The sequence below is a fragment of the Pogoniulus pusillus genome, chromosome 19, assembly GCF_015220805.1.
Source record: "Pogoniulus pusillus isolate bPogPus1 chromosome 19, bPogPus1.pri, whole genome shotgun sequence".
Taxonomy (NCBI): Eukaryota; Metazoa; Chordata; class Aves; order Piciformes; family Lybiidae; genus Pogoniulus; species Pogoniulus pusillus.
In genome coordinates, this window is record NC_087282.1 from 12808077 (window position 1) to 12834028 (window position 25952).

The following is a 25952-nucleotide window of genomic DNA, read 5'->3' on the forward strand; positions in this document are numbered from 1 at the left end:
CAGGAAATCTCACACAGCACAATGAAAAGTGCTACTGGCTCTCACTACCCACAGAATCATCCTAACAGGTGCTTGTCCAAGCTTGTGTCTGGGTCATGAGATCTCCTAAGTACACTGTGCCACTACATGTGAATGCAATAGCAGAGCCTAGACTTGGTGATGTTCAGGCTGCTTGCTGAAGTCTGGTTTGCAGACATTCAGCTGCCAACACAGGGTCCACACCAGTAGATCACTCTACCTCCTTTGGTTTTACATTTAACACAGGCACCAGGCTCAAGGACATGACACAGACTGAGGCACAGTAGTACTTGTTGCCAATTCCAAAAGTCACTCTTAATAGATTTGCTGCTATTGGCTTGCATTCTTCTTATCTTGTGGAATAACTAAAATCAAGTCCAACCATTATCTAGGTCTACCAAATCTGGTGCTAAACCATGTCCCTTTAGTATCAAATCTTCTAGTGCTGGTTCCTCCAGTGCTTTTGTCACTTTTGTACTTGCCCCTCATCAACCTCCCTAGCTTGTAGGTATCTTTCTGAGAGGAGTCCAGTTAGCCTTGGCTAACTCTAGTCCAAGTCTATGCAACAAGGCTAAAGCAGCTCACCAAATTCTGCAGAACATGTTCTCCCAACCAGCACTCCACAGAAGCGTGTCCTTTAGGAAAGAGGGTCCTGTAGATTGCAAAACCTATTTGAGACCAGGAAATGGCAGTGCTTGAATTCTTTTGTCTCCTCTTGCCCTGCCCCAAACAGTAAACAGCCTTGCAAGGACAAGCAAGGTTTCAGGTTCACCAGCATGGCTCAGCGAGCAGACACGTTTCAGTGGAATGCCATAGTGTTCACACAGCTAATCTTCAGTCCTGTGCTGTGGTGAGAACACTGACAGTCAGGTGGGATCAGGCTGAGGCACTCACAGTTAGGAGCTGCCTTATCCAAACTGAACATCTCTTTTATCACCTCCTGCAGCTGCAGCACTCAGGAGTCAGACACAGCTAGCAAGGAAACACTTTTGGGGCAGCATACTGCCAACCCTGAAGCACTGAACCAAGTAATGGCTAGCTTTTAATGAAATTATTTCATTACCTTACCATTATTAACTTCTGTAGCTGCATAATTGTGTGATTAATCAAACCTAATGCCTCCAGTCAGAAAGTGTTTATCAGTGGGGCTCAGGGAGATTTTTTTTTCTATCCTACACAGGGTGGTAAATTTGGCTCAGGGCATAAAGGGGTTTTGCTAGCCTCTGAAGCATCAAGTACCGACTGGGACCAGAGGGAAGACGGATGCCTGGTTCAGTGTGGCTCTTTCTAAACAGCAAATAAGTTTTCAAGGACAGTCAGGAAAGGGATGCTGCAGTCTGCTTTCCCAACATACAGCCCAAGCATATGTGCACTTCTCTGTCACTGAGAACAAGACTGAAGTATCAGTAACACAGAACATGAAAGGGGAAAATGCAAAGATCCTTGGCTAGCTTTAATTTAGAAAATGCATGAAGATAAAAGGAAGTTTTGGAATTGAATTGTATTTTGGTCTGCCATTAAGACAGTTAATGGCAAAACTTGCTTCTGACCTAACTCATCAGCTTTCTGTCTTCTGAGCAAATACTAGATTGTCAGCTCTTAAGAGTCTTCCTTCAAACACCAGCATGATTTTGGTGATAGGCAAAGTCATTCCCGAATAGCCAGGGGCAGAATTCTAACAAGAACACTTGCTGGGAGTCTGCATGAGTCTGAAAATTCCTCATTCTGTGATCAAACTAAACCCTAATAACGTTTCTTTTTCTCCATCACTCTGAGATATGCAGGCTAAGGGCCAAGTTAAATTGATAGTTTCAAGCTTCTCTCTGTCTCCAATGACAACTTTAATACCTGGCAAATTAGAAGCCAGAGCATCCATGAAATTGTCTGACACGAGTCAATAGAACTGAGGAACAAACCCAAAAACACATAAATAAACAGTAAAACAAAACTGTGGTTCCATTGCTCACACCAGGGAAGAATTTGTCTACAGAGCAAATGTGTGTGTGTGTATAGAAAGAGACTGCTGCCAAATGTAGAGTATACAGAAGAAGAGTCCACTTACATTTTCCTCTGGACAAAGAGGAGAATCTTGGATTGGGAAAGCAGAATGTGCTACGTTTTTGTTGACGATCTCAAGCTTACTTTAGGCTTTCTGCTTTGCCATTCAGGAGGTTTGGTCACAATGACTTGTGCAAGCCTAAAGGCACAGTCGCATTAGCTTTAACCTGGAATCAATGCCTTAGCATTTTAGAAGCCAGAGGACTCAAGCTTTTCCTATGTGTTCAAGACACAGGAGGCTGGCTCTTACAACTCAGTGGTCCCGAGTTCACTTCCTAGAGACAAAGCTAGAAATAAAAACATGCTGCAAAAGCCACCACAGCTTGCAAACATTGGCCGACACAAAGCAGCCAAACTCCTGTTGCAGCTGATTAGGGTTGTAACTGTTTGTTATGTCTGAATTTCATAGCATCACAGAATTGTTTTAGTTGGAAGAGACCTTTAAGTTCAAGTGCAACTATTAACCCAGCACTGCCAGGTCACCACTAACCATGTGCTTCAGCACCACATCTACACAGCTTCTAAAGTCCTCCAGTGTTGGGAACTCCTCTGCTGCCCTGGGCAGTCTGGACCAGCCTTTGCAACCCTTTTAAGGAAGAAATTGTTCCTCATATCCAACCTAAACCTGCCCTGGCACAACTTCAGTCTGTTTCCTCTTATTCTGTGGCTTGTTCCTTTGGAGAAGAGACTGACCCCCATCTGGCTCCAACCTCCTTTCAGGGAGCTGTAAAGAATAAGGAGGTCTCCCACACCTCCTGTTTTCCAGGATAAACAACTCTAGTTCCCTCAGCTGCTAACTTCACAGACTATCATATACAGAGCATCACCTACTCCACACACTCTCCCAAGAAGAACTGCAGGGATAGATGATTTACAGATGGACCCTACAGGCTGTTCAGCATGGTTGTGCTTAGGTCTTAAATCAGAGTTCTGCTCTCACCCATGACCTTTCTAGAGTCAGCAAGTATTGTAAGTGAAAACACTGACACTAGTTTCACCAGTCAGGCCAAGAACAACTGCAGTGTGTGGGAACACTCAAGTTTTTGATAGGTTCCATATTCAGAGGCAAGATAACACACCTTCTGAAGTCAGAGTAGTATAACCCAGCAGGAGAACTTTCCCCATTCATAGCTGGGAGGAGCTTGGGCTACTGTTTTCAGCAATTGTCACACTATGCATCAACCTGCTCCTAACCCTGCAGCAGCTCTCACTGCTGCACCATCACAGAAATGTGGCAGCTTACAGGTTTGACGTCCTGGAGCTGCTACTTTTCTTAGTCACAATTTATGTCTCACTTCCTCCAATTCCTCAGTTCTGATTTTGTTTCCTAGTGCAGGAACTACATTTGCTTTCTTTCTAAAGCATCATATGCTGAACCCAAGATCAGTGGTTGGGGATTATAAGCACTGCAGCAGTACAGATAAAATTATTTGATCCACTGCTGATTATTTGGGTTTGGTTTAGGGTCATTAAGTGTAACTTTATACTAGAACACATATGGACTACACAAAGTGCTTGAGCACTGCCAGGCATATCCATAATCATTCTGAACCAAGACACAAGCAATGGTACTATCAGTGAGGCTTGTCCCAAAGAAATGCACATTAAGGGTCCTAAGCAAATTGGAGAAGCTCAAAAATCATTCTCACACTGGAATCCTCTGGAGAACTAATTCTCAATTATCCAGACCTCTCTAATCACTTCTTCAGATGGAAGGCTTAACAGAACACTACTTTAAAGACAGCCTATGACAAAAAGTACCTCTTTTTTTCTGCCCCGCAACACCTGCCGTTCCTGGAGGTCACCTTCTGCTACAAATCCTCTCTTGGGTTCTCCTATTTTTAATGTTGAGGGTGCTCCATGTGATGCAAGTTCCTTCTCTCCCACTGCCTTCATCACCTATAATAAGGGAAGACAGCAGAAAATGAAAGCTGGCTCTCTTTAATAGCATCAGTCACAGGCCAGCAGTTGTAATGCAGGAAAGTGCTGCTTGTCACCAGCCTACTGCTCAGTCATTTTAAAGAGCTAGAGAATACAAGAGAGATTTTGCCCTGCACTGAGAGCACCTCTGACACATGCTTTTGCCTTCAGTATCATTTTACATTGGAGTATGTCATAGGTTAGTCATTATTTCATTCTTTATTATGCTTAAAGTCAAAGCCTTCAGTTCTGCGTTCATAAAGTCAAAATTTTACTGACCTGTGCCAGAACAGTGAGAGAGATTATTGCATAGACAGGACAGGTGTATTTATAACTAAGGTGTGTCTATATAGACATAAAAGGCATAGTGCAGTGAAATGTGCTAAGCTGAACCAAGACTCCTGAGTTTACTCCTAAGTCTACTTTTAAAACATTACTTGAAATACTTAATTCAATTTTCTTATCAGAGCAGTAACAGAGCTGTCTTACAGGGTGATGCAAAGGTGAAATGAAATGCCTTTATTTAAATATATATATAAATCTGACCTTTAATTACAGAGAAACAAAGCTTTATGGAGCAGGATCTACATATGATGTTGTTTGTTCTCAACAGGCGGAGAGCTGTGAGCAAGAGCAAAGAATCCATATTGTCTGACCACGAGGCTGTCAAATACCAGCCAGCAGTGCAGGTAGAAGAGGACAACATGGACTTGACACTGGAAGACTCTGTTCTCCTTCCAATGGATCCAAACCTGGAATGCCACAGCCCACCTCCAGATTACAACTCTGTTGTTCACTACTCAGCCCCTCCAGTGTAATCAGCCCAGCCTGACACTGGGCATCTTGCTCTTCTCAATCACACTAGATTGACATGCCTCCATGCCTGGATAAAGAGGCTAGGTGACAACAGAAGGGAAATCTGACAGGATGATGGCTCATGTGTTTCTTCTGACACATCTCTGATGTGGAGAAACATTTTAAGAGCATCTTCTTTGCTGTCTCTAAATGCCTATTGCAGAACTCAAGTTCTGGCTGTCAGAACCATCAGTAGGAGCAGTAACCCTGAATTGCTTCCACTTCTTCCTCCCCTGGCTGGGACTGTTCATTGACACATGCAGATTTACAAGTTCCTTCATGCACCTTTTGCTCCATAAGAGTCACTGAGAGCCATGTCAAGCTAGCTGTGAAAGCAGGATTTATTCCACTGGCCCTGCACACATCCTGCAGGAATCATTCAGCAGGATGCTGTAAGAGATCAGCTGAAAACACCACCAATGCTTTGAGTTTGGAAATATCCCAAACTGAAACAACATCCCTTACAAAGATTTCTGAAATCCAGGATATTTTACTTGCAATTTATGATTGAATCATTTCCACTGCCCACAAGATGCCCTCCTAAAAATTGATATGGCAGAGGGAAGGCAGATAGCACTCCTGTATCATGAGGCAGGCTCACCTTTCAGGCCACCAGGGCAGTTTATGTGATTAAATCTGTTTCTGTGTGTTTTCTGCTCATTCAAACAGCAATTTATTTAGCACACATGCAATAGGGAACCTTGATGGAGATGCATCTATAATGATTGCAAGGTGAAAAGAAACAAACAAAATCACTGCCTGAAAAAACAACTTTCTTAGGTTTAAATGGGCAGAATTTGCCACTGCATGGGTGTGTAGGATACTCATTATCAACACAGGAGTTACACCTAAATATATGTGTATCAGCTAGGTAGCAGCATTTTAGTTTCATTTCTGCGCACAAGCTACTTACTAAAAAGAAACCAACAACAAAAAAGCATTTCCTTGAGATTCTGTGGTGGCTGACAGTTGGATCCTGGGAATAGCAGCCCATGCTAAACTCACATGTGTGATGCATTTATCTAACTGTCTGGCCAAGGTGAAAATTGGTGTGACAGGCAGTGTCCTCTGCGACTAAACCCTTCATGGGTTCACGATTACCCAAAGTTTTTTTTGCAGCCTCCTCATGAAAGGCTCCTAGATTCTCCCATTTGAGAAATTAAAGTATGTTGCCCCCCACCCAAAAGCTGGCAGGGACTGTAGGTCTGCAAGTACACCTACCCAGGTCCTGTGCATATCACATATATACTCAGCAACATCAAAAATGGGCAAACAATCCTTGTCATTTAATGTGCTGCATAACAATCAGAGCTGACTTCAGAAACGTAGGAAGGGAAGAAGCATCTAGGTTGCGAGTAGAAAAAGCCAGGATGAGAAAGATGTTTGTTGACAGTCAAGGCTATAAACTCCTATTAGAAACCCAAGTCTGTAAATGACTTTGCCCAACACAACACTTTCCTTTTCTTAGACTTGACACTGATTAGATTACTTCAGTTAAAAAAAAAAAAAGGTTTTTCTTCACGATTATACATTAAAAGAAAACAAAAACCTCCTCCAACACTTGCAAAACAATTCTGTTACCGTGGTGAAGACAACCTCAACACCCTCGCAGCAGCAGAGAAAACATTTCTGGATGATGGGTTGCAGTCGGTTACAGTGAAGTAAACACAAACAAGCCTCAGGTATCATCACAGGGGGAGCAAAACCTCCAAACCCCACAGCATGTTAACTGTGAATGCTACAGCGTCTGAAGGACAGGCTCTTAGGAACTGCACTTCTCCTTGACTTCAGCTTCAACGTATTAAGGAAATCACCTGCAGTAACTTACAAGCGCCTTGCTCACAGGGGATCTGCTGTGGTCTGTAGTTGCTTTATGGTCATTTTTGCACGTCTTTGTATTTTAGTAGCTCTTATGTAAGAACTGGTCACATAACAGAAGAAATTACTGGGAAAGAATTCATCTGGTGAGCCTCAGAAAGCTCGCTGGATCAGTTTTTCCATCACACAGTAAATTATCTCTCTGCAGCTCTGATCAAATCCACCATTTTTTGGGAGTAATTTATTCACGTGGAAAAGAGAAAAGGTGCAGAGGTTTTGTCTGGTTCTGCTGTTGATAGCATCAGTGTGAGTGGTTTGTTACTGTGCCTTGTTCTGGAGGGTAAGCAAGTGATAGTGTTTCAAAGTCTTTGCTGAAGAACTTTAAAGTAGAGACAGAGATAAAAGCCTGCTTGAATGCGCTGTGTTTTGAGAAAGAATGGGAAACGCTGCTGAGTGAACTGCCTGCTTCTGGAAGAACTGAGTGGATCAACTTTTCACTTCAAAAATGAGCTGTGGAGGCTTCTCTCATTCCAGAAGAACCTGAAGCATGTTTCCTGAGTGGGACCCAAACAGATGCAGGTCTCTTTATGGGAATAGCTTTTTTCAGGTGATGTGAAAACAGGCTCAAGTGCTCCAGACATGTTTTGTAACCCTGGTGGCACTGACAGCTCCTTAAAAACCGAAGGCTCCTCTGCAGTGGTGAAAGCAGTAGCCACTTGGAGCAGAAGGGATGGTCACTTCCTCAAAGAGCTGAGGCCCTCTACCCCTATGCTAACCACCTTCAAGTGTCCTGGAAACTGCAAGTGACTGATGTTTGGGCAGCTGTTTCCAATGTTTGCTTTGAGTGGAAGATTTATTTTATTTTTCCTCCTTATAGTAAATGTAACAAGCAAAAGTATTACCTGAAAAGTATTATTGAACATAAGTCTCCTATTGCATTTACTAATATTTTGTTTGTCCTTTGCTCTCCTCCCTTAATTTAATTATTGTGCTTTTTCTTACAGTGATGTATATAGTTTACTCAGTAGAAACAAATAGAGTGATTCATTTATTTGGTAAAATGTGCAACATCTTAGTCCAAAGGAGAGAGATAACCAGACATAACAGAGTTACATATCCTTACTAAACAGTTCACTAATGCTTGCAGGCCAGGCTCCAGTTTACAGTATCCTACTAGTGCCATTTCATAGCAGTTCTCCTCTTGGCTCTCACTTCTCCATGTTTAGTTCTGGTTAGGAAACAGGGATCTGGCAGAATCTGGCAGGTTTGTCTCATTCCTTCAAGTGTTACCATGCAGATCATGGTAAGTGAGGAATTTTCACTGCCTGCTTCAATCAAAGGCTGGTCCATCAGCCAGAGGATCAGAAAGGGCCAAATTGTTTAACTGATGTGCTGATGGCCATTTTTTCAGACTTCTCAGGGATTCTCATTCCACTCCTGGCAGCCACCTGCTTTATCTAACCTGAGTTCAATGACACCTGGGATTAACACCTACCTTTCTTTTCTTTAAATGGTGCTTACTCCTACTTGTTTTGCCCTCTTGCAACCACAAAGTAGGGCAAAGGAACTCAGAGCTCAACATAGAGATATATTGTCTTCTCCAACAATCACCTGACACATAGGTGACCAAGGATAAGTGCCTTCACCTGCATGTTTTTGTTCAGGCTGGTGTTTTAACAGTCTGCTTTCCCCTCTTCTCCTCTTTACCTTTCATCTGCTTGTTTTTTTCAGGGACCTGTTGAAACTCTTTTCTCTACCTTTTGAATAAGATCAAGTAGAGGACTCATTTCACTTCGCTATTCCCTGCTCTCACAGAGGCTGAACACGACAACATAAAGCAAGCTTTTGTCACATGAAAACGCTTTTTAACACAGGCAGGGAAAATTAGTTTATATTGCTTTGTTTGGAAGCCTTTCTGTATCTTCCCTTAAAAGAGAGAAGCTTTTTAATCTATTTGTTTTCAATAATGGTGTCTGGAAAAAAACAAAGCTTTGGTGACCATCTACTTGAATCTTATCTTTCTCTAAGTATCACCCAAACAATAAGTTTGCTCCTAAGTTTGTCCAAGTTATCCTCACGGGAAGAAGGTCATAACCCAAACATTGGGCCCACATCATTTACTCAGGATATCAAGGTCAAATAAAAACCTAAAGCCTGAGTAATAGTCTCACATGAAACCACTGAATGTTGAAGACATACATTTAGGGTTGCCTGCAGACACAAAGTGCTCTGCTTAAGCCATCCCACCAGCGCAAACACTTCTCTCCAGCTCGCCTGCTTGGCAAACACTTAGATAACCTAGTTAGAGCCCAGCCTGGTTGGACAATCACAGATAACCTAGGACATCAGGCACTTCTCTTAGTCTTTATGCTCTTGTACACTGTAGGAATGTTTGTTACTATGTAAGCCTGTAACCAGCCAGTCAACAGTTTGACTTCCCTGTGATCCGTCAGGCTGAGTGTTGGCACTGCCCTGTCACATCCTCTCTTGCTTTACAAGTTTGATCTGTCCCTGTTGCAGCTGGAAGCATGTAGGCTCAGATCAGTGGACTCTGGCTCCCACCAGCACCAACTGCACAACACTCAAAAGCCATAGAATGGTTTTGCTTGCAAAAGACCTTTAAGATAGAGTCCAACCATTAACTAATGCTACTAAGTCTGGTGCTAAACCACATCACTCAGCACCACATCTCTGCATGCACATCTCCTAATGACTATCCCTAACATACCAGATTCCACAACAATTTCCTTCACAATTCCACCTACACCTCTAAATCTAAACAGGATGGAGCAAAATCTCACAACTTAGAAACACCAAAAATGTTAGCACACAGTTGCTAGTTTTGAATGGTTGGATCCTCCTTAATGGGACAAATACTCTTTTGTTAATGGCTTTCTCAACTGGTTCCTGATGTGTTGTGTTTGCCTGTTTTTTTGCCCCCAAACCAAATAGATTCAATTCTAATTTACTAACTGCTTACTAAAGCATTGTAAACTTTCAAGTAATAGACTTGTAGACTGGTTTGTGTTAGAAGGGACTGCTAGAAGTCATCTAGTCCAAGGTTAAAGGACCATTGGACTTTTCTAAACACAGGATTTAGCCAGGATCAAGACCATATTTGGAAACTAGCCTGTAAGTTTATCACAAATTGAATGATAAATACAACAGGCAGAAAGAATTCTTTTGTCCCTCCCTACAGATAGCAATGGCCAAACCTCAAGGTTAATCTTCCTGATTTTATACTATGTCACAAAAACCCAGAAAGACTTTGGAGAAAGTAATGACACCAGCACCACCTTAGGCAAGCAACATTCAGGGAGGACTTCTGGATTTAACCCTCTCGAGAGTCCATCACTGTATAAGACGTAAGTGCTGAGCCCAAGCACTGGCTTGTTTGGTTGATGTGTGTTGGTTTTATATCAGCATAGAAAGTGTGCTGGACTGGGACATTTGGACCCCAAGTCTGGGCTGTAGTTCCAGAGAGACCACTGTGGTGTGCACTGAGCAATGTCCCCTTGCTTCACCTCATAATCCTGTGCCACAAGAGCCAGCACCTCCTCACTAATCAACTTTTTTCCTTAGACCTTGAGTTGTCAAAGCAGCTACTAGAAAGTGGGAAAACCCCAGTAGCTTGGGACTTAAACACTAAAGAAACATTTGTCTGCCATGTTCCTGCCTGAAGAATGTATGCACTGAAATCAATGCTTTCTTATGTAGTCAAAAATTGTACTGTATCTATTAACCAAAAATAAAGAAATAAACAGATTCTATATTTATACAGCCCAGGGCTCCTTTGTGTCATCTCTCAGCTTGAAAAGTCTTGTCCTTGAAGCAGAATAGAAGTAAAAAATGCAGCAGTTTGAAGAGGTTCCTATAAGGAATAGATCTCTTATTAATTTCTAGAGGTTGTTCAAACTTTGGGACACAAGCCCAGCCACACTGCCATTGCTCAGAGGCATCTTAACCACTACCTTGATTAAAAGATTCACAGGTGTCAAAAGATGCTGGCCTGGTGTACTGAAGATATACACCAACCTAGCTGCCACCAAGAAAGGGCCATGAAACAGAGACTGCTGTCTGGTTTAATTTGAAATAAGTTAATGAAGCTGAGATAGAATCACAATTCTGCAGTTCAAGTAAGACTCTGCCAAGAGTCTTATCTGGGATGGCCACTAGAGTAGCGCCAGAGGCTCTCCATGAACCCCTCCACTTCCTAAAGCAAAGAGAGAGGGAAGAAAGGAGAGAGTGATGGGGTGGGAAACTAAGCCAGCTGGGATGTAAAGAAGAAAAATCAATGAAACAGAGAAAAAAGGACACAAATCAAGACGGAACCCAACCCCTAATGGCGATGACATCACCCTTGACATCAGTGATGCTGGGGGCAGACACTGGGCAAGTTCCAGACTGGACTCGGCAGCAGATGTGAACCAGATTCAGGAGCTGGATTCTAGAAGTGGATTCAAGAACACACTGATTGAGATGGGAGGCAGAACATGGTCCTCCTCAAATGCTGACATTTTAAAATTGACCCCAAGATCCCTCAGCAGAGTCCTGAAGATGCCACCCATGGGATGCAATTTCTTGTTGGGCAGTTGAGGGTCACCAGCCCCATCTGCTCCTCCCCACAGGTGCCACCTCTGACTTTGTGCACCTCAAAGTGGAGTACAAGATGTGGCAGTGCCCTTGGAGTGCCCAGAAGCAAGGCTAAGGCAGAGCCTTTCTGCAGCCCAGCCTTTGGCAGGAGCTCTCCCCATCAGCTTGTCCCTGTTAGAAGCAGTCCCGGGCTGTGCAAACCTGTCCTGAACTTCAGAAAGTGCTTCAGTGAGTAGAGTCTGAGCTGGGAAGTTCCATCCTGACCAGCATCAGTGCCAGTCCAGCTCAGACCAGGACAGTCCCATGCTAACCAAAGCATGTAAGTACATAAGTCTGCGAAAATAATCCACAGGACCTGGAAGCATCTGGGCATTGTTCAGAACCAGGAACTCCAAAACAGGGTTTAATTCAGTTTACCATAACATTCTACCAAGAACACAGCTAAATACATCCAAAACCATAGCCATGACAGTGTTAAAGTTTCATTTGAATAAACTGTGCACTGCTGAAATCTAGATTATTCCATGCTCTAATGTTTTAGTTAAAGTCTGGCATTGAGGAGGCTGAAGAGAAGAAAAAGTCCCCCAACAATAGCCAAGGGCAGCAGGCATGTCATTTCCCTTACCAGCTGAAATACTATTTCCCCTTTCCTTCTTCCCTTTTGGTGGCACAGCAGGTAACTACTGGCAGAAAAGCCAAGAGATTTCTGCAGGCTTTTACAGACTGACAAAAATTCCAGTTTCTACTTCTGTCTTAAAATAAATACTGTTATTACAAAGTGGGAGAAAAAAAAAAGTGTTAGAGTTTCAGAAGCATTCTTCCATTAGCACAGCCTTAAAAGTTATTGGTCTGTGCATTTCACTAGTGACATTAAAAACTTAGAAGCACTCCAGTCACTTCAAACACTTCAGTTTCTCTTCATTCCCTGTTCCAAACACAGTCTTAGAAGTGTCTAAATTATACATGTCATTTGAAATGTAGCAATCTCCTTTCAGTCACATAACTAGCAAGAACATTCTTCTCTGTAAACTAGGAAATGATTTGGTTACTTATATAAGTTGTGAGTCATCGTATGCCAGGCAATATGGAGTCTCCTTCATGGAGAAACTAATGGATTAAATGGTGGAAGGAAAATGCACAAAATGAACTCTGGTTTGCCATGTGCAGCTTGTGGAAGGCAAGTTTGTTGTGGCAGATCTTGGGAAAAGAGTTTTGGGAGGAGGAAGACAGCATTAGCAATCAAGAAACATAAGGTTTCCCTCTTGGGTCTTGACCAGGGTGCATAATACCTCTGGCCCTTATTTTTGGCATACATGATGTAGAAGTGGTCAGGCACCAGAATGGGCTGCCCAGGGAGGTGGTACGGTCACCATCCCTAGCCATGTTCCAGAAACATGTGGCCATGGCACTCTGGCACATGGTTTAATGGCCACATCACAGAACCACAGTATTATCAGGGTTGGAAGAGACCTCACAGATCATCAAGTCCAACCCTTTACCACAGAGCTCCAGGCTAGACCATGGCACCAAGTGCCACGTCCAACCTTGCCTTGAACAGCTCCAGGGACGGCGACTCCACCACCTCCCCGGGCAGCCCATTCCAGTGTCCAATGACTCTCTCAGTGAAGAACTTTCTCCTCACCTCAAGCCTAAATTTCCCCTGGTGCAGCCTGAGGATGTGTCCTCTTGTTCTGAGAAGATAATCCATTAGGAAATCCTGACTGGAAATTTCCTTTCTCCCACAACAAAAATTAATTTATGATGGTTTGTGGAGTGCAAAGGCTTTCAAAGAATGGAAAATGCTGCTAATTATCTACTGCTGATGGCCTTCACTGTGTACAAAGCACCTGAAATTCTGTCTCAAACACCCTGGAAACATGAAAAATGACCAAACACAACCATGTAAACACAGCACTTCCAGGCATAGCTTAGTGGTTATGGTAGCCTTGATTCAAGAGTTGGAATTCATCTTAGAGGTCTTTTCCAACCTCAATGATTCTATGAAGTAGCCCAAGACTTTCAAAAGATTTAAGGAGATGCTTCCATCACTGTTTATCACTTGATTGATGCAGCACCTTGACCATTGCCCATTGACTGTGCTGCACTGCTCAGCTTAAAGCTCTCAAAGGACCATGACTACACCCATGATTTTTAGCAATACTGAAGTTGGTTATGAGTCACAATTATTACAGCCTGATGAATTAGTATTCATTAAAACTCAGTGAGGAGAAACTATACTCAGTCCCTGTAGAAGGGAATAAACAGAATGCAGAATCCTATCATGGTGAGGGGTAGGGACTTCTGGGTATCATCCAGCCCAACCTCCCTGCCAGAGCAGATTCACCTATAGCAGGTCAAACAGGATGGCATCTGGGACAGTTTTGAATGACTTGAGGTATGGAGACTCCACTACTGCTCTGGGCAGCCTGCTCCAGTGCTTCATCCCTCCTCATGTTCAGATGGATCTTCCTATGCTCAACTTTATGCCTGCTACCTCATCATGTCACTGGGCACCACTGAAAACAGGCTAGTCTCATCCTCCTGACACCCACCCTTTAAGTATTTATAAGCACTGAAGATCCTCCCTTAGTCTTCTCTAAGCTAAAAAGCCCATAGTCCCTCAATCTTTCTTCATAAGAGAGATGTTCTGCTCCCTTAAGCATCTTTATAACCCTCTGCTGTACCCTTTCAAGAAGATCCCCAGCCTTCTAGAACTGGGAAGCCCAGAACTAGACCCAGTACTCCAGAAAATTTGAAACTTGAGAGTCTTCTCTGCAAGCAAAACAGGAATCATGTGTGTTACAGATCATGTGGAGGAAAAAGATCATGTATTTGTCAATAATATGCTGTTCTTTGAGTCAGCTGTGTGGAAAAAGGAAAAACACTCATCATTTTCTTCTCAGCTCTTACTGTGAAAACTTTGCAATCTATAGAAAGACAGATGAAAGGGAAAAGCTTTCGTAGAATCACAGAATGGTTTGGGTTGGAGGAGACCCTAAAGGTCATGTAGTTACAACCTCCCTGTCTTGAGCAGGGACAGATTCCCCTAGACCAGGCTATTCAAAGCCCCATCCAACCTGGTTTTGAACACTTCCAGGGAGGAACTTCCACTGTAACATTTCAATTTGTCAGCAGGAGAAGAGAGTCCAACAGCATCATGAAGTCCTTGGGTTTAGTGCCCTGTAATTCCCATACACAGGTCTGTGCCTTATGCCCTTCCAGGCTGCTGTGGGTGGGTGATATTAACATGACTTTTTAAAGCTAGGACAACACACTTGGTGATCTTCAGGGCCAAGAGAACAGACCTGGGCATCTCTGGACACTTTACTAGGAATAGCAGTTTATTTTTAATCCTGTCCCTTGTCACAGTGAATTCCTCAAAATCCAAAGGTTAATTTGCTTTTCATAACTATGCATTTAAAGAAATACCCAGGAACTTCATTCTTTCCTGGGAGAGTTTTGACCTTTTATTCATGTATATTTTTCAAATCCTGTCTTCCACTGTTTATGCTCCAAGCTAGAATGTCACAAGCCATCTTAGTATGGAACAGAACCACAGAGACAAGCAGGGGTAAGGCAAGGAGAGCAGGTGGAAGGGGGTGAGAATTGTGAGTGTGGCAGATCAAGGTAATTTGCTTCCTTAATCATGTCTTCTAAAGCACCTGGAATGGACAAAAGTCACTACTATCTCTTTCCCCAAGGCTTCTGAAACAAACAAAAAGCCACCCACAATGTGAAGATAGAAGTGTAATGCGACTTCACAACCCCGTGGAAGAAGGATAGGATGGTAGACTAAAGCCAAAACATTATCTCCCTAAGCACTAAACCACCTAGATCAGAACCCAAACATCACAACCTACTTATTGTCTATCTGATGGATTGTTTCTGAACTCCAAGCTGCTCTTGAGATGACATCAATAATTTCTCCTATCATCACAACGATTCATGAAAGGATCAGACCATAGCACTGACACCAACTGACTCAGCATCTCTCCACTGCTCAATGATTTTTGTCTGTGCTGATGCAACACTGGCCTTGATATTAACCTCTGGATTTGTGAGATCCCAGATGCCTTCAGGATTTTCTAATAAACAGAACATGCCAACAGACTGCAAAGAAAAACTGAAGTTGTCTTTAGCTTCATTCCTTCCCTTGGCACTATTATTTCCTTCCAGAAAGGAAAAATTGGGAACAGAAGAAACTGTGATGCTATAGACAGCTTTGGAGATGGCTGTGATTTAGTGCTTCTCCACACTTTAGTGAATTACCTGTTTGTTACTCCTGCAGCAAACTTCCTTGAGAGAATTTCCACTCAAACACAGAGAGAGAAGCCCTGACTGTGCAGTTCTGTACTCTCTGGCTCTGTTTTTCAGTTAAAAGAAAAAACTCCCCAGCTGATAAAGACAGAAAAGTAGATTCCAAATGTATTCAAGAACAAATTTTACTTATTCAAAGAACAGGCAGAAATTTTCTGCACACTTAAGCAAATGACAGCTCCTTAAGCAAAGAAAGTGATGCAATACTGCCTTAAATCATGCTGAATCCCTCCCATCTCTACAGTGGTACAATTAATGACAAAAATCTATTCCCCGAGACATTAGTTATTATTTAGGGGTCAGGGGGTTTATTTAAGCAAGAATTTCAGGTCACAGAGGTTCTCTTCTCCCTCTTCTCTGCCCTAGGGAGACCACAGATGGAGTACTGGGTCCAGTTCTGGGCTCTCCAGTACAAGAGAGACAGCGAACTACTGGAGAAGTCCAGGGGAGGCTAAAAGATGCTGAGGGGCCTGGAGCATCTCTCTGAGAGCCCTGGGGCTGTTGAGCCTGGAGAAGAGCGGCTTGAGAGGGGATCTACACAATGCTTGTCAAAAGCCAAAGGGTAGGGAGCAAGAGGATGAGGACAGACTCTTCTCAGTGGTGCTCAGCGACAGTATGAGGGGTAGTATGCACAAATTGGAACCCAGGAGGTTCCACCTGAACAGAAGAAGCTTCCTTGGTGTTAAGGTTCTGAAGCATGTTGTCCAGAGAGGTTGTGGAGTCCTCTCTGAAGAGATTCCAAACCCACCTGGACATTGTGATGCTGAGCAAGCTGCTCTGGGTGACCCTGCTTTAGTAGGAGGGTTGGACTGGATGAACTTCAGAGGTTCCTTCCAGCCCCCCCAACCCCATATGATGATAATCAGAATGAAGACTAATACCCATCTCTTTTTCACCCTGCTCAGTACAGAGTATTTAAACCAATTAAAAATAATGCTAATTACTAGTCTGTAAGTAAAAAGAAATGGAGCAGAGTATGCAAATCCTGCACATGATGCCCTATCCTGATCTGATACAGTGAGGGGGAAAGCAAATACTCATAGTAGTTTGAATATCTAGGTAAAGGCAGAGCCTTGGCACTGGGATTCTAATACATTTTGCTCACATCAAGGATTTAGTTAAGTCTCCCTGATACTCAACAAACCAAGCTGCACTGATATCTGGATTAGTGTCTAGTCAGACCACTTGATTCTCTCAGATATAGTCCACAATTTGCCCTTCAGAAAATTCACTCCTTCCCTGTTTCTATGCAAAGTGCTCAGCAACAGTGCTACGAAGAAGAGACATCACTCAAAGTTGAAAGTAGAAACCTTTCCCCTCACTCGGCTGAGAACTCCTTTCTGGTTTGGTTCTCCTTTTCTAGCAGCAGGGCATTCAACTGATTGCAGAAGTTTCTCTGTGCTTGCCCAGAGCAGTGAAGAGTACTTAGGAAGTGGTTCATAAGAAAATAAACAAACAGAACCATAGAATAGTTTCAGTTGAAAAAGACCTCTAATATCAGCAGGTCAAGTGTGTCCATGTTCCCTGAACACCTCCACAGCAGTGACCCCACCACCTCCTTGGGCAGCCTGTTCCAGTGCCTGGCCAATTAACCAGAGCAATGTTCCTCTTCATCTGTGGGAGAGAGATCAGCAACTAAACTACCAAAACAAATCAAACCAATCCAATACAAAAAGCACATGCCCATGAGAGCATTGCAGGCAGGTCTGTGGAGGATCTCTGTGTAAAATGTTATAGTCCACCTGTGGGTGAATGTGCAGCACAACAAAGGTTCAAGGGACACTGTACAAAACCAGAAGAGGATAGGATACTTCATATCAGTGCAACACTAACAAGACAAAAATGTGTAGTCTGTCACATATCAGAAAACATTCAGTCACAGTAATCCCCTGAATGCTCCAGGTTTGGGGCAGTGGCTGGAAACTGCCCAGCAGCCAAGGACCTGAGGGTAATAGTCAACAGCTGAAGAACATGAGTGAGTGTGTGCCCAGGTGGCCATGGTGAACCCATAATCACCAAACCATATCCTGAAGCACCACATCTACATGCCTCCTGAATGCTTTCAGGGGTGGCAACTCCACCACCTCCCTGGGCAGTCTGTTCCAATGCCTCACCAGTCTCAGCAGAGACTTTTTTCCCTAATGTGTAATCTAAACATCCCCTGGCACAACTTAAACTCATTTCCTCTCATCATCTCACTTGTTACTTGGGAGAAGAGACCAACAGAGTCACTACAACCTCCTTTCAGCTAGTGGTAGAGAGCAATAAGACCTGCCCTCAGCCTTTTCTTCTCGAGACTAAACAACCCCAGCTCACTCAGCTGCTCCTCATACAAACACCCTCCAAACCTCTCACCAGCCTCCTTATTCTTCTGTGGACACACTCCAGGACCTCAACATCTTTCCCATACTGTGGTGCCCAGAACTGAACACAGTACTCAAGCTGTGGCCTCACCAGGGCCAAGTAGAGGGGCACAATCACTTCCCTACTCCTGCTGCACACACTGGTTTTAATACAGGCCAAGATGCCTTTGGCCTCACATTCAGCCATCCACAAGCACCCTGAGACCCTTTTCCACCTAGCTGCTTTCCAGCCACTCTTCTCCAAGCCTGTAGTGTTTCATGGGGATGTTGTGATCAAAGTGCAGGAGCCAGCACCTGGTCTTGTTAAACCTCATTCCACTGACATCAGCCCACTGATTTAACAGCCCAAAGCTCCCTGCAGAGCTTTCCTATGCTCCACCAGAACAACATTCCTGCTTAATCTAGTGTTGTTTGCAAACTTGCTGCCAGTGCCCTCAATCCCCTCATCAAATCATTAACAAAGATATTAAACAGAATCAACCCCAATACCAAGCCCTGGGGGACACTGCTCCTAACCAGCTGCCAGCCAGATTTAACTCCCTGAATCATAACACTTTGGGTCCCTCCTCCAGACAGTTCAAACCCAGCAAAGAACAGGCCTGGCTGTGCCATGGGCCACAAGGATCTCAAGGAGAACAGCGTGGGAGACACTATCACAGGCTTTATTAAAGTCCAGGTGGACAACATCCACAGCCTTTCCCTCACCCACTAGGCAGGTCACCCAGTCACAGATGGAGACTGCTCAAGCAAAACCTATCTTTCATGGACCCATGCTGACTAGACCTAATCCAACATTTATCCTGCACTTACCTTGTGAGTGCATCCAAGGAGAAACACTCCAGAATCTTCTCTAGTCGAGCTGACAGACTTGCAACTCTCCAGACCCTCCTTTCAGCCCTTTTGCTTCCAGTCGTCTGGCACTTCCCCTGTTAGCCAGGACTGCTGATTGATGATGGGCAACAGCTGAGTAAGATCCTCAGCAAGCTCCTCTGCGAGCTGGCTCAGCACTCTCAGGTGGAACCCATTTAGCCAATTGGCTTGTGAGTGGCCAGGGGGGCACAATATGCCATTAACTGCTTTCACCTGTTGATGCTCCTCCCCGTCTAGGGAGAGCTGAACACTCTGAGGATAATTTGTCTGATTATTAAAAACTGAGGCAAAGAAGACTTTAAGCACCTCAGCATTTTCCTCATCATTGATAGCAGCATTCCCTCCTGCACCTAATAAAGGGTGGACATTTTCCTTGGCTTTCTTTTTGTTGTTAATCAATTTCTTAAAACCTTCTTTGTTACCCCTCACAGCAGTGGTCAGGTTGAATTCTAGCTGGGCTTTTGTCTTTCTGATGTTCTCTCCATGACCTAACTAGATCCTTATACTCTTCTGTGCTGCCTGCCCCTCCTTCCAAAAGTGATAGGTTCTCCTTTTATTCCTGAGCCCCTGCAAGAGCTCCCTATTCAGTCAAGCCAGTCATTTTCCACAACAGATTCCTGCCCCATGCTGATATTTCAAGTTTAACACATAATCTTTAGTCACACACACAAAAAAAAACACCTCACCAAGGCTCAGAAAAGTTTAAGAGGTTAGGAAACACTTAGACCAGGGACAGTTCATTCATGGCACAGGTGGCCCCTGGAATAGGTACAAACCAAGCTTTCAAATTACTGTCACATCTGATGTGCAAAGAAGTAAAAATGCCTGAGGGCTATCACAAAAGCCACCAAAAAAAACCTTTTATTCCACAAAGGCCCCAGGTTGAAGAGAGAGAAGGTGAAATCACACTCGAGCAGTGCTACTGTTCTTAAAGCTAGACAAGCAGGCCACAGCAGAGCCCATCCATGTCCTCAACTGCCTGCATGATTTTTCTTTCTGAGGCCATAATTAGGCATTTTGGCAGCTGGTTAATTCTTTCCACCATCATCAAGAAGTCATTAGGAAGTCATACCAGAATGCAAATGATAGAGCAAGAAGACAATTGGAGCCAGGCAGGCAAAAGCAGCTCTTATACACAGGAAGTAAAAGCTCTAAGCTAGAACTTTTGCCCCTTGGTGACAAAGTGACAAAGCAAAGTGCTCTTTTTCTAGCACGGTTCTGCATGAGAGAGCAAATAAGTATAAGCTAGATCTCATGTTAGAGAAAAACTCCCATAAGAGGAAGAACTAGATGATCCTTGTGGTCCCTTCCATCCCTGACTGATTCTATGCTAAATTGGTTACCAAGAAAGGTTTGGGTTGGAAGAGACCTCCAAAGGTCATCTAATCCAAACCTCCTGCAGTGAGCTGGGACATCCTCCACTAACTCAGGCTGTTCAGAGCCTTGCTGAGCCTGACCTTGAATATCTCCAGAGATGGGTCTTCCACTGCCTCCCTGGGCAACCTGTTCTAGTGTCCCCCCACTCTCACAGTAAAAAAACTTGTTCCTAACATCCAATCTAAACCTGTTGCAGAATAGCCACAGGAAAATGGACATGACTTAGAGCTGGGCAAGCAGTATGAGTATATAGAACTAAAATAAGGCTGTGCTAGGCCACACTGAAACAAAGGCCACATTGAAGAAACAAAGGCAGCATTTAATATAACTAGGCAGGGAGGCACTGTCCTCGACGAGTCAGCAAATAACTCAAGCAGAGCAGAATCCAGCTAACTCTGAATGAGATAAGAAAGTAAGTTTGCAGTTTGCAGCTGTAGCAGCAAGTAGGTGCACCATGCAAATGGGGTATTTAGAGGTTCAGCCATTTAGCTCCTTACATGTATGCATATATTATCTGTAACACATATGAAGTGGTCACTCACTTTTGATCCACATTGGATTGCTCAGTGTCCCCTCATATTGTGATTAACCCTTCTCCACGAGATCCATTTCGCCGCATAAACCTACTCCTCAATTACAAACCTCACCCTATCTCCACAGCCCTTTGGAAACAGTCACTCTTCAGCCTCCTTGTAGGCTTCACTCAGGGGGCCTGGCGCAGGCCAGCACCACAGGAAGCATTTTCAGGATGGAATTGAAAACCAAAGCAAACCAAAACAAAACAACCACTTCCCAGACAACCAAACCCATTGTCACATCTGCCTGCAAAGAATATTTGTTAGGATTCTCAGAGATAAAAGAGATCACAAAGCTAGTCACTGAAATTTTAACACAGCTTCAATATTTACATTCCCTGCAGAAGGTAGTTTGTTCACAGAAGATTTGGAAGCGTATTGACTCTTCATAATCCAGTATTTCTGATGGCCACACGAAAATGTGTGGCATTTCAACCTAGCAGCAGCAGGCAGAGGGAGGTTCTCCACCTCCTCTACTTGGCCCTAGTGAGGCCAGACTTGAAGTCTGGGGTCCTGTTCTGGGTTCCCCAGATCGAGAGAGACAGAGAACTACTGGAGAGAGTCCAGCAGAGGCTACAAAGATGCTGAGGGGCCTGGATCAAGGATAAGAAAGGCTGAAAGACCTGAGGCTGCTGAGCCTGAAGAAGAGCAGCCTGAGAGGGGATCTTCTCAATGGTCAGCAAGAGGTAAAGGGTGGGAGCCAGGAGGATGGGGCCAGACTCTTTCCAGTGATGCCCAGTGACAGGACAAGGGGCAATGGGCACAAACTGGAATCCAGGAGGCTCCATCTGAACATGAGGAGAAATTTCTTTGGTGTGAGCATGTTGAAGCCCTGGAGCAGGCGGTGAGAAAGGTTGTGGAGTCTCCTTCTCTGGAGAGAATCCAAACTCACCTGCACATTATTATTCTGGTCAAACTCCTGTGATGACTCTGTTTTATCAGTGGTCTTCAGCTAGATTATCTCCAGACATCCCTTCCAACACCACCATGCTGGGATTCTTTGTTGCACTTCATTCCTTTTGTACAAACACAGGTAAGAGAACTCAGAAAGCTGTGCTGCACTGTACAGCTGCACAGGTTTATGCCTTTAACGAAGATGTTTACAAGTTTAGGGCTTTAATTAAGGAGCTTCCATCAACCTGTGCCATATCAAGAGTAAGAATGTACTTTCAGATCTTACACCATGGACACATGAGTGATACACACCACAAACAAGGAGCTCAGCCAAAGCTTTCAAGGAGATGGATTTTAAAGGGATGTTAAGTGCTGTTTAAGATTGCCAAACAACAATGTGCACACTGCAGCCTCTGCCTCAGCTCATGGGACTGAAGAGAACAAGGATGCTGGCAGACACCACAGGTTCAGTGGTTCACTGACAGCTCTCAATTCCCTGCTCCCAGATGTGAAAGTATTGGCAGGAACAGACAAGAAGTAATGTAGCATTGATTCTGCATTAAGATGCTGCAACATCCTACAGGATACACCACAGTCAATGCTAAAGTTCTTTGCAGTCTCTCTCCAAGAAGCCCCACAAATTGATGCTCTTGTGCATCCAGCACAACTGACAAGGAAACCAGAAAGTGATACAGCCAACTGTGAGAGCATGCTGATATTGTGCCCAAAGTCAATACTGAAGTGGTGGTTGAAAGTTTCTGCAATTTATGAGGTGAAAAAGGGTAATCAGGATGCAAAAAGAGAAACAAGAACTTCCCATTTCCTACTTCATGCAAAGGAGGCATTGTATGAAACAACTCAGACACAGCTTACACACAGACAGGATTCTGGGGAGAATTTGCAGGTTTGGGGGGTTTCTGGCTGGCTTCACTGAGGGTGGAGTGTACAGAATCCCAGCATGGTAGGGGTTGGAAGGGACTTCTGGAGGTCATCTAATCCAACCTCCCTGCTAAAGCAGAGGCACCCACAGCAGGCTGCTCAGGATCACAGTGTCAGGTGGATTTGGAATCTCTTCAGAGAAGGAGATCCACAACCTCAAGAACTTGTTGGTTTTTTTTAAATTAACATCAGAGAAAGCACCACTTGACCATGCTTTATGCCCAAGACAGAGGTTAATCCAAAGAAATTAGCCTTTTCTATAGCCTATCCCCCAGCTGCTGGAAAAGGCAAATTCTGTTATAAATCAACTGTGACCATTAAAAGTTCTGTGCAAAATACCAGCTTTGCAGTTAAAGCAATCAGCTTGGCTAACCAGTCAGACCACTCTAGAACTCTAGGCTACTCCAGAAAGCCAAGAGAGACATGTAGAGGATGCTGAAAGTAAGGCTCAGCTAGGATAAAACACTGAATAACCCCCTATTTAGTCTGTAATTGCATCACTATATGTTATAGAACTGCAAAGTATCTTAAAACTATTAATTTCTTTCTTGTATTTGGAAATATGAGGAGCAGAAGTGAAAATAGGCAGTGTTAATTTTCTGAAGATCATTTCTAATCTTCTGTTGAAATACGCAGCCCCCTGGCAGGTGCCAAGGGAAACCACCCACAGCACATAAATATCAAACCAAAAATGTTGTTATAAAAGGTTCAGCTGAGTGTTCCCTGGAAAACTTTGAGGAAAAGCACTGATCAGCTCAGCATCACAGTTCAAGTGTGGGAATGGAAGGCAAAAAGATCAGTAATCTCTAAGCCATGGCATCTGAATCGCCTGGGAGCTAGGCAACTTCTCTCTGAACACAGAGGCCAGCAGTATGGTTATACCCAAGAACGGCCAGGATGAAGCACACAGTGCACTGTGGCCTCTCAGTACACCCAAAGTGAGAGCAGATTTTGAGATGAGTCAGTGCCAGGGCATTCACACTGAGAAGGACATGAGGAGCTGAAGCAGCTCCAGAGAAAGACAATGAAGCTGGTGAAGGGTCTAGAGCGCAGGTCTTGTGAGGAGTGGATTAGGGAACTGGGGTTGTTTTGCATGGAGAAAAAGAGGCTGAGGGGAGACCTTCTGGCTGTCTACAGCTCTCTGAAAGGAGGTTGAAGCCAGGTGGTGGTTGGTCTCCTCCCTAGTAAGAGGTGACAAGGGAAAACAAAAAGGCATAGAATTACACCAGACGAACTTTAGGTTGGACATGAGGAGCATCTTCTTCCCACAAAGGGTTGTCAAACATGGAGCAGGATGCCCAGAAAACTGATGGAGGTGTTTCAAAGCTGCGAAGGGACATGTGCAGAGGGACATGGTTTAGTGATAAACTTGGCAGTGCTTGAGTTTAATGGTTGGAATTGATGTTCTTAAAGGTTTCTTCTACCCAAAACAGTTCTAAAATTCCTAGCTTTTATGGAAAAATACCTTTTATTCACCAGCTGAGAAGCAAGAATGGGTATGAAGGAATTCCACTATTTTTCTGCACTTCCCAAGCAGAGAGACTCAGAAGCACAATGTCTTTGCCTGCAATCTTATTGTTGGCAAGGCTTTTGTTAGGATGCCTAAAGGCTTTTGTGCAGGCAACAGCAGTCTGTCATTTTAGCATCAACTCCTGCCCTTGGAAATTATTAAAACCCAGCACATCTTTTGAATGAGAAATGAAATGTCTTCTCCAGCAAAACCTAAAACTGCTCCAGTTGCTGGCAGCTATGTTAAAATAAAAGTGTTCAAATAGAATTCCTATTAAAAAGGGGGGGAAAATTAACTTTTCAATAGAATTAGATTTTCCTGAAATTTTATTAGCTGGCAGGTTCATAAACTACAACAGAAACAAAAAAGGGAAACCAAATCATTCTTTATGAGCTATAAAAAGAGAGCAAAGAGGACCTTAAAAAGTACTTTTTTGAAATATTAAGTCTACAAATGGTAATTTTATCTGTTTCTGACAATAAGTGGCTCCCACAGATTTGTTAAAGTTATAAGCTCATAAAATGGGCAATAAAATTTTCCCTGGTGCATTTCGAGCAGGACTTCCAGCTACATGCCCACCACAACATGGGAGAGGATTGAAAAGCTCCACCAAAACATTTATACCAGCTGCCATTTGCTTTTGCTATCATTCACTGTAGAGAGTGGCAGCATGTTCCCAGCAAACTTGCCTGTCACTGACTGGGACTAGGATGGGAGGATTGGGATTCGGCTTCATGCAGCACATCTGTCAAGGAACGACAGCGCCTGCCTTGGGCTATCATTTTGCAGACTCCATACTTAAATATCCTAACTCACAAAATCACAGAATTGTTTCAGTTGGAAAAGACTTCAAAGATGATAGACTAACACCACCATGGACATTCAAACATGTCCCAGAGTGCCATGTCTACAAGTTTTTTTAACACTTTCACAAATGGTGACTCCATCACCTCCCTGGGCAGCCTGTTCCAATTCCTAACCATCCTGGGTCCTGGCCACTTCTTTATTGAAGCCTGTCTTGTAGAATTAACTCCACATGGCAAATGACTGCACCTGCCTCCAGGCCTTGTAGACTCATCAATAGGTGAGTAAGCCTCAAGTGACATCAAAGAAGTTTATTTTGCCCCTTGCAGGACTAAACCAGAAGGGATTATTTTGCCTTTCTTCCTCCTGCACCTTGAGTTAAAGCCATTTGCTTCACCTGCTCTCCTCGAACTGCTGCCATGTGCAATTCAAGCCACACTGAACTGCTGATGAGGCTGCATTCCAGAGCAAGCAAAAACAACCAGCATTTGTAGAAGGAATTTAGAGAAGAATACTTCAGCCTGAAAAGCACTGGGAAAATATATTGTTCTCAGACTTAATTGGAACTACTCTTGAAGGGCAATACTCAATTCACTGCCACCTTCATTCCACATACTTCTAATGCCTACAAGCTCTCAGGTTAGAAACACTTTCAAAGGCTGCTCATCAAGTGAATCCATTCAGCTGAAGCCTTATATATATATATAGCTACTTCTGGTGTATCAGCTTGCTTACATGTTTCCTAGAACGACTCAGCAAAATAACACAAGCAAAGGTTTTGCCTTTGGGATTTGCTTGTCATGAACAAAAGAAAGAAATCAGCAGTCTGAGGTCAGACAGTCCTTTGACCAGGACACAAAATGTAAACCTGTTCAAAAAAGAAACTCTCTGTGTCCCTAAATAACCAAGAGCAGCTCCACATCAGTGTTTGAAATGTTAGAAAATAAAGTGAGCAGCTTCTAGTGGGAGTTATTAATTATGACAGATTGTGACTGGTGGTAAGGTTTATGTGCTCTATCTATAGCCCTATATCATATACTC

The 25952-nt window shown here is 43.6% G+C and overlaps 1 protein-coding gene and 1 long non-coding RNA gene across 3 annotated transcripts in view; one reads left to right on the plus strand and one right to left on the minus strand.

The window, feature by feature from the left end:
• Positions 1–10449, plus strand: part of LOC135183956 (vascular endothelial growth factor receptor kdr-like) — a 157954-nt gene extending 147505 nt beyond the window's left edge. The window contains exon 30 of the mRNA XM_064159343.1: positions 4610–10449. Within this exon, the coding sequence (XP_064015413.1) occupies positions 4610–4814 (205 nt within the window). The 3' untranslated portion in view covers positions 4815–10449. The remainder of the gene's footprint in view (positions 1–4609) is intronic.
• The window catches only part of LOC135183957 (uncharacterized), a 46637-nt gene extending 27390 nt beyond the window's left edge, over positions 1–19247 (minus strand). Inside the window, exons 1-2 of one of the 2 annotated variants that reach the window (XR_010305790.1) lie at positions 18753–19247; positions 3838–3975 (exon numbers count right to left, since the gene is read on the minus strand). This is a non-coding gene — a long non-coding RNA (uncharacterized LOC135183957). The remainder of the gene's footprint in view (positions 1–3837; positions 3976–18752) is intronic. The other variant, XR_010305789.1, reaches the window with a different exon arrangement.
• Between the last annotated feature and the right edge of the window lie 6705 nt (positions 19248–25952).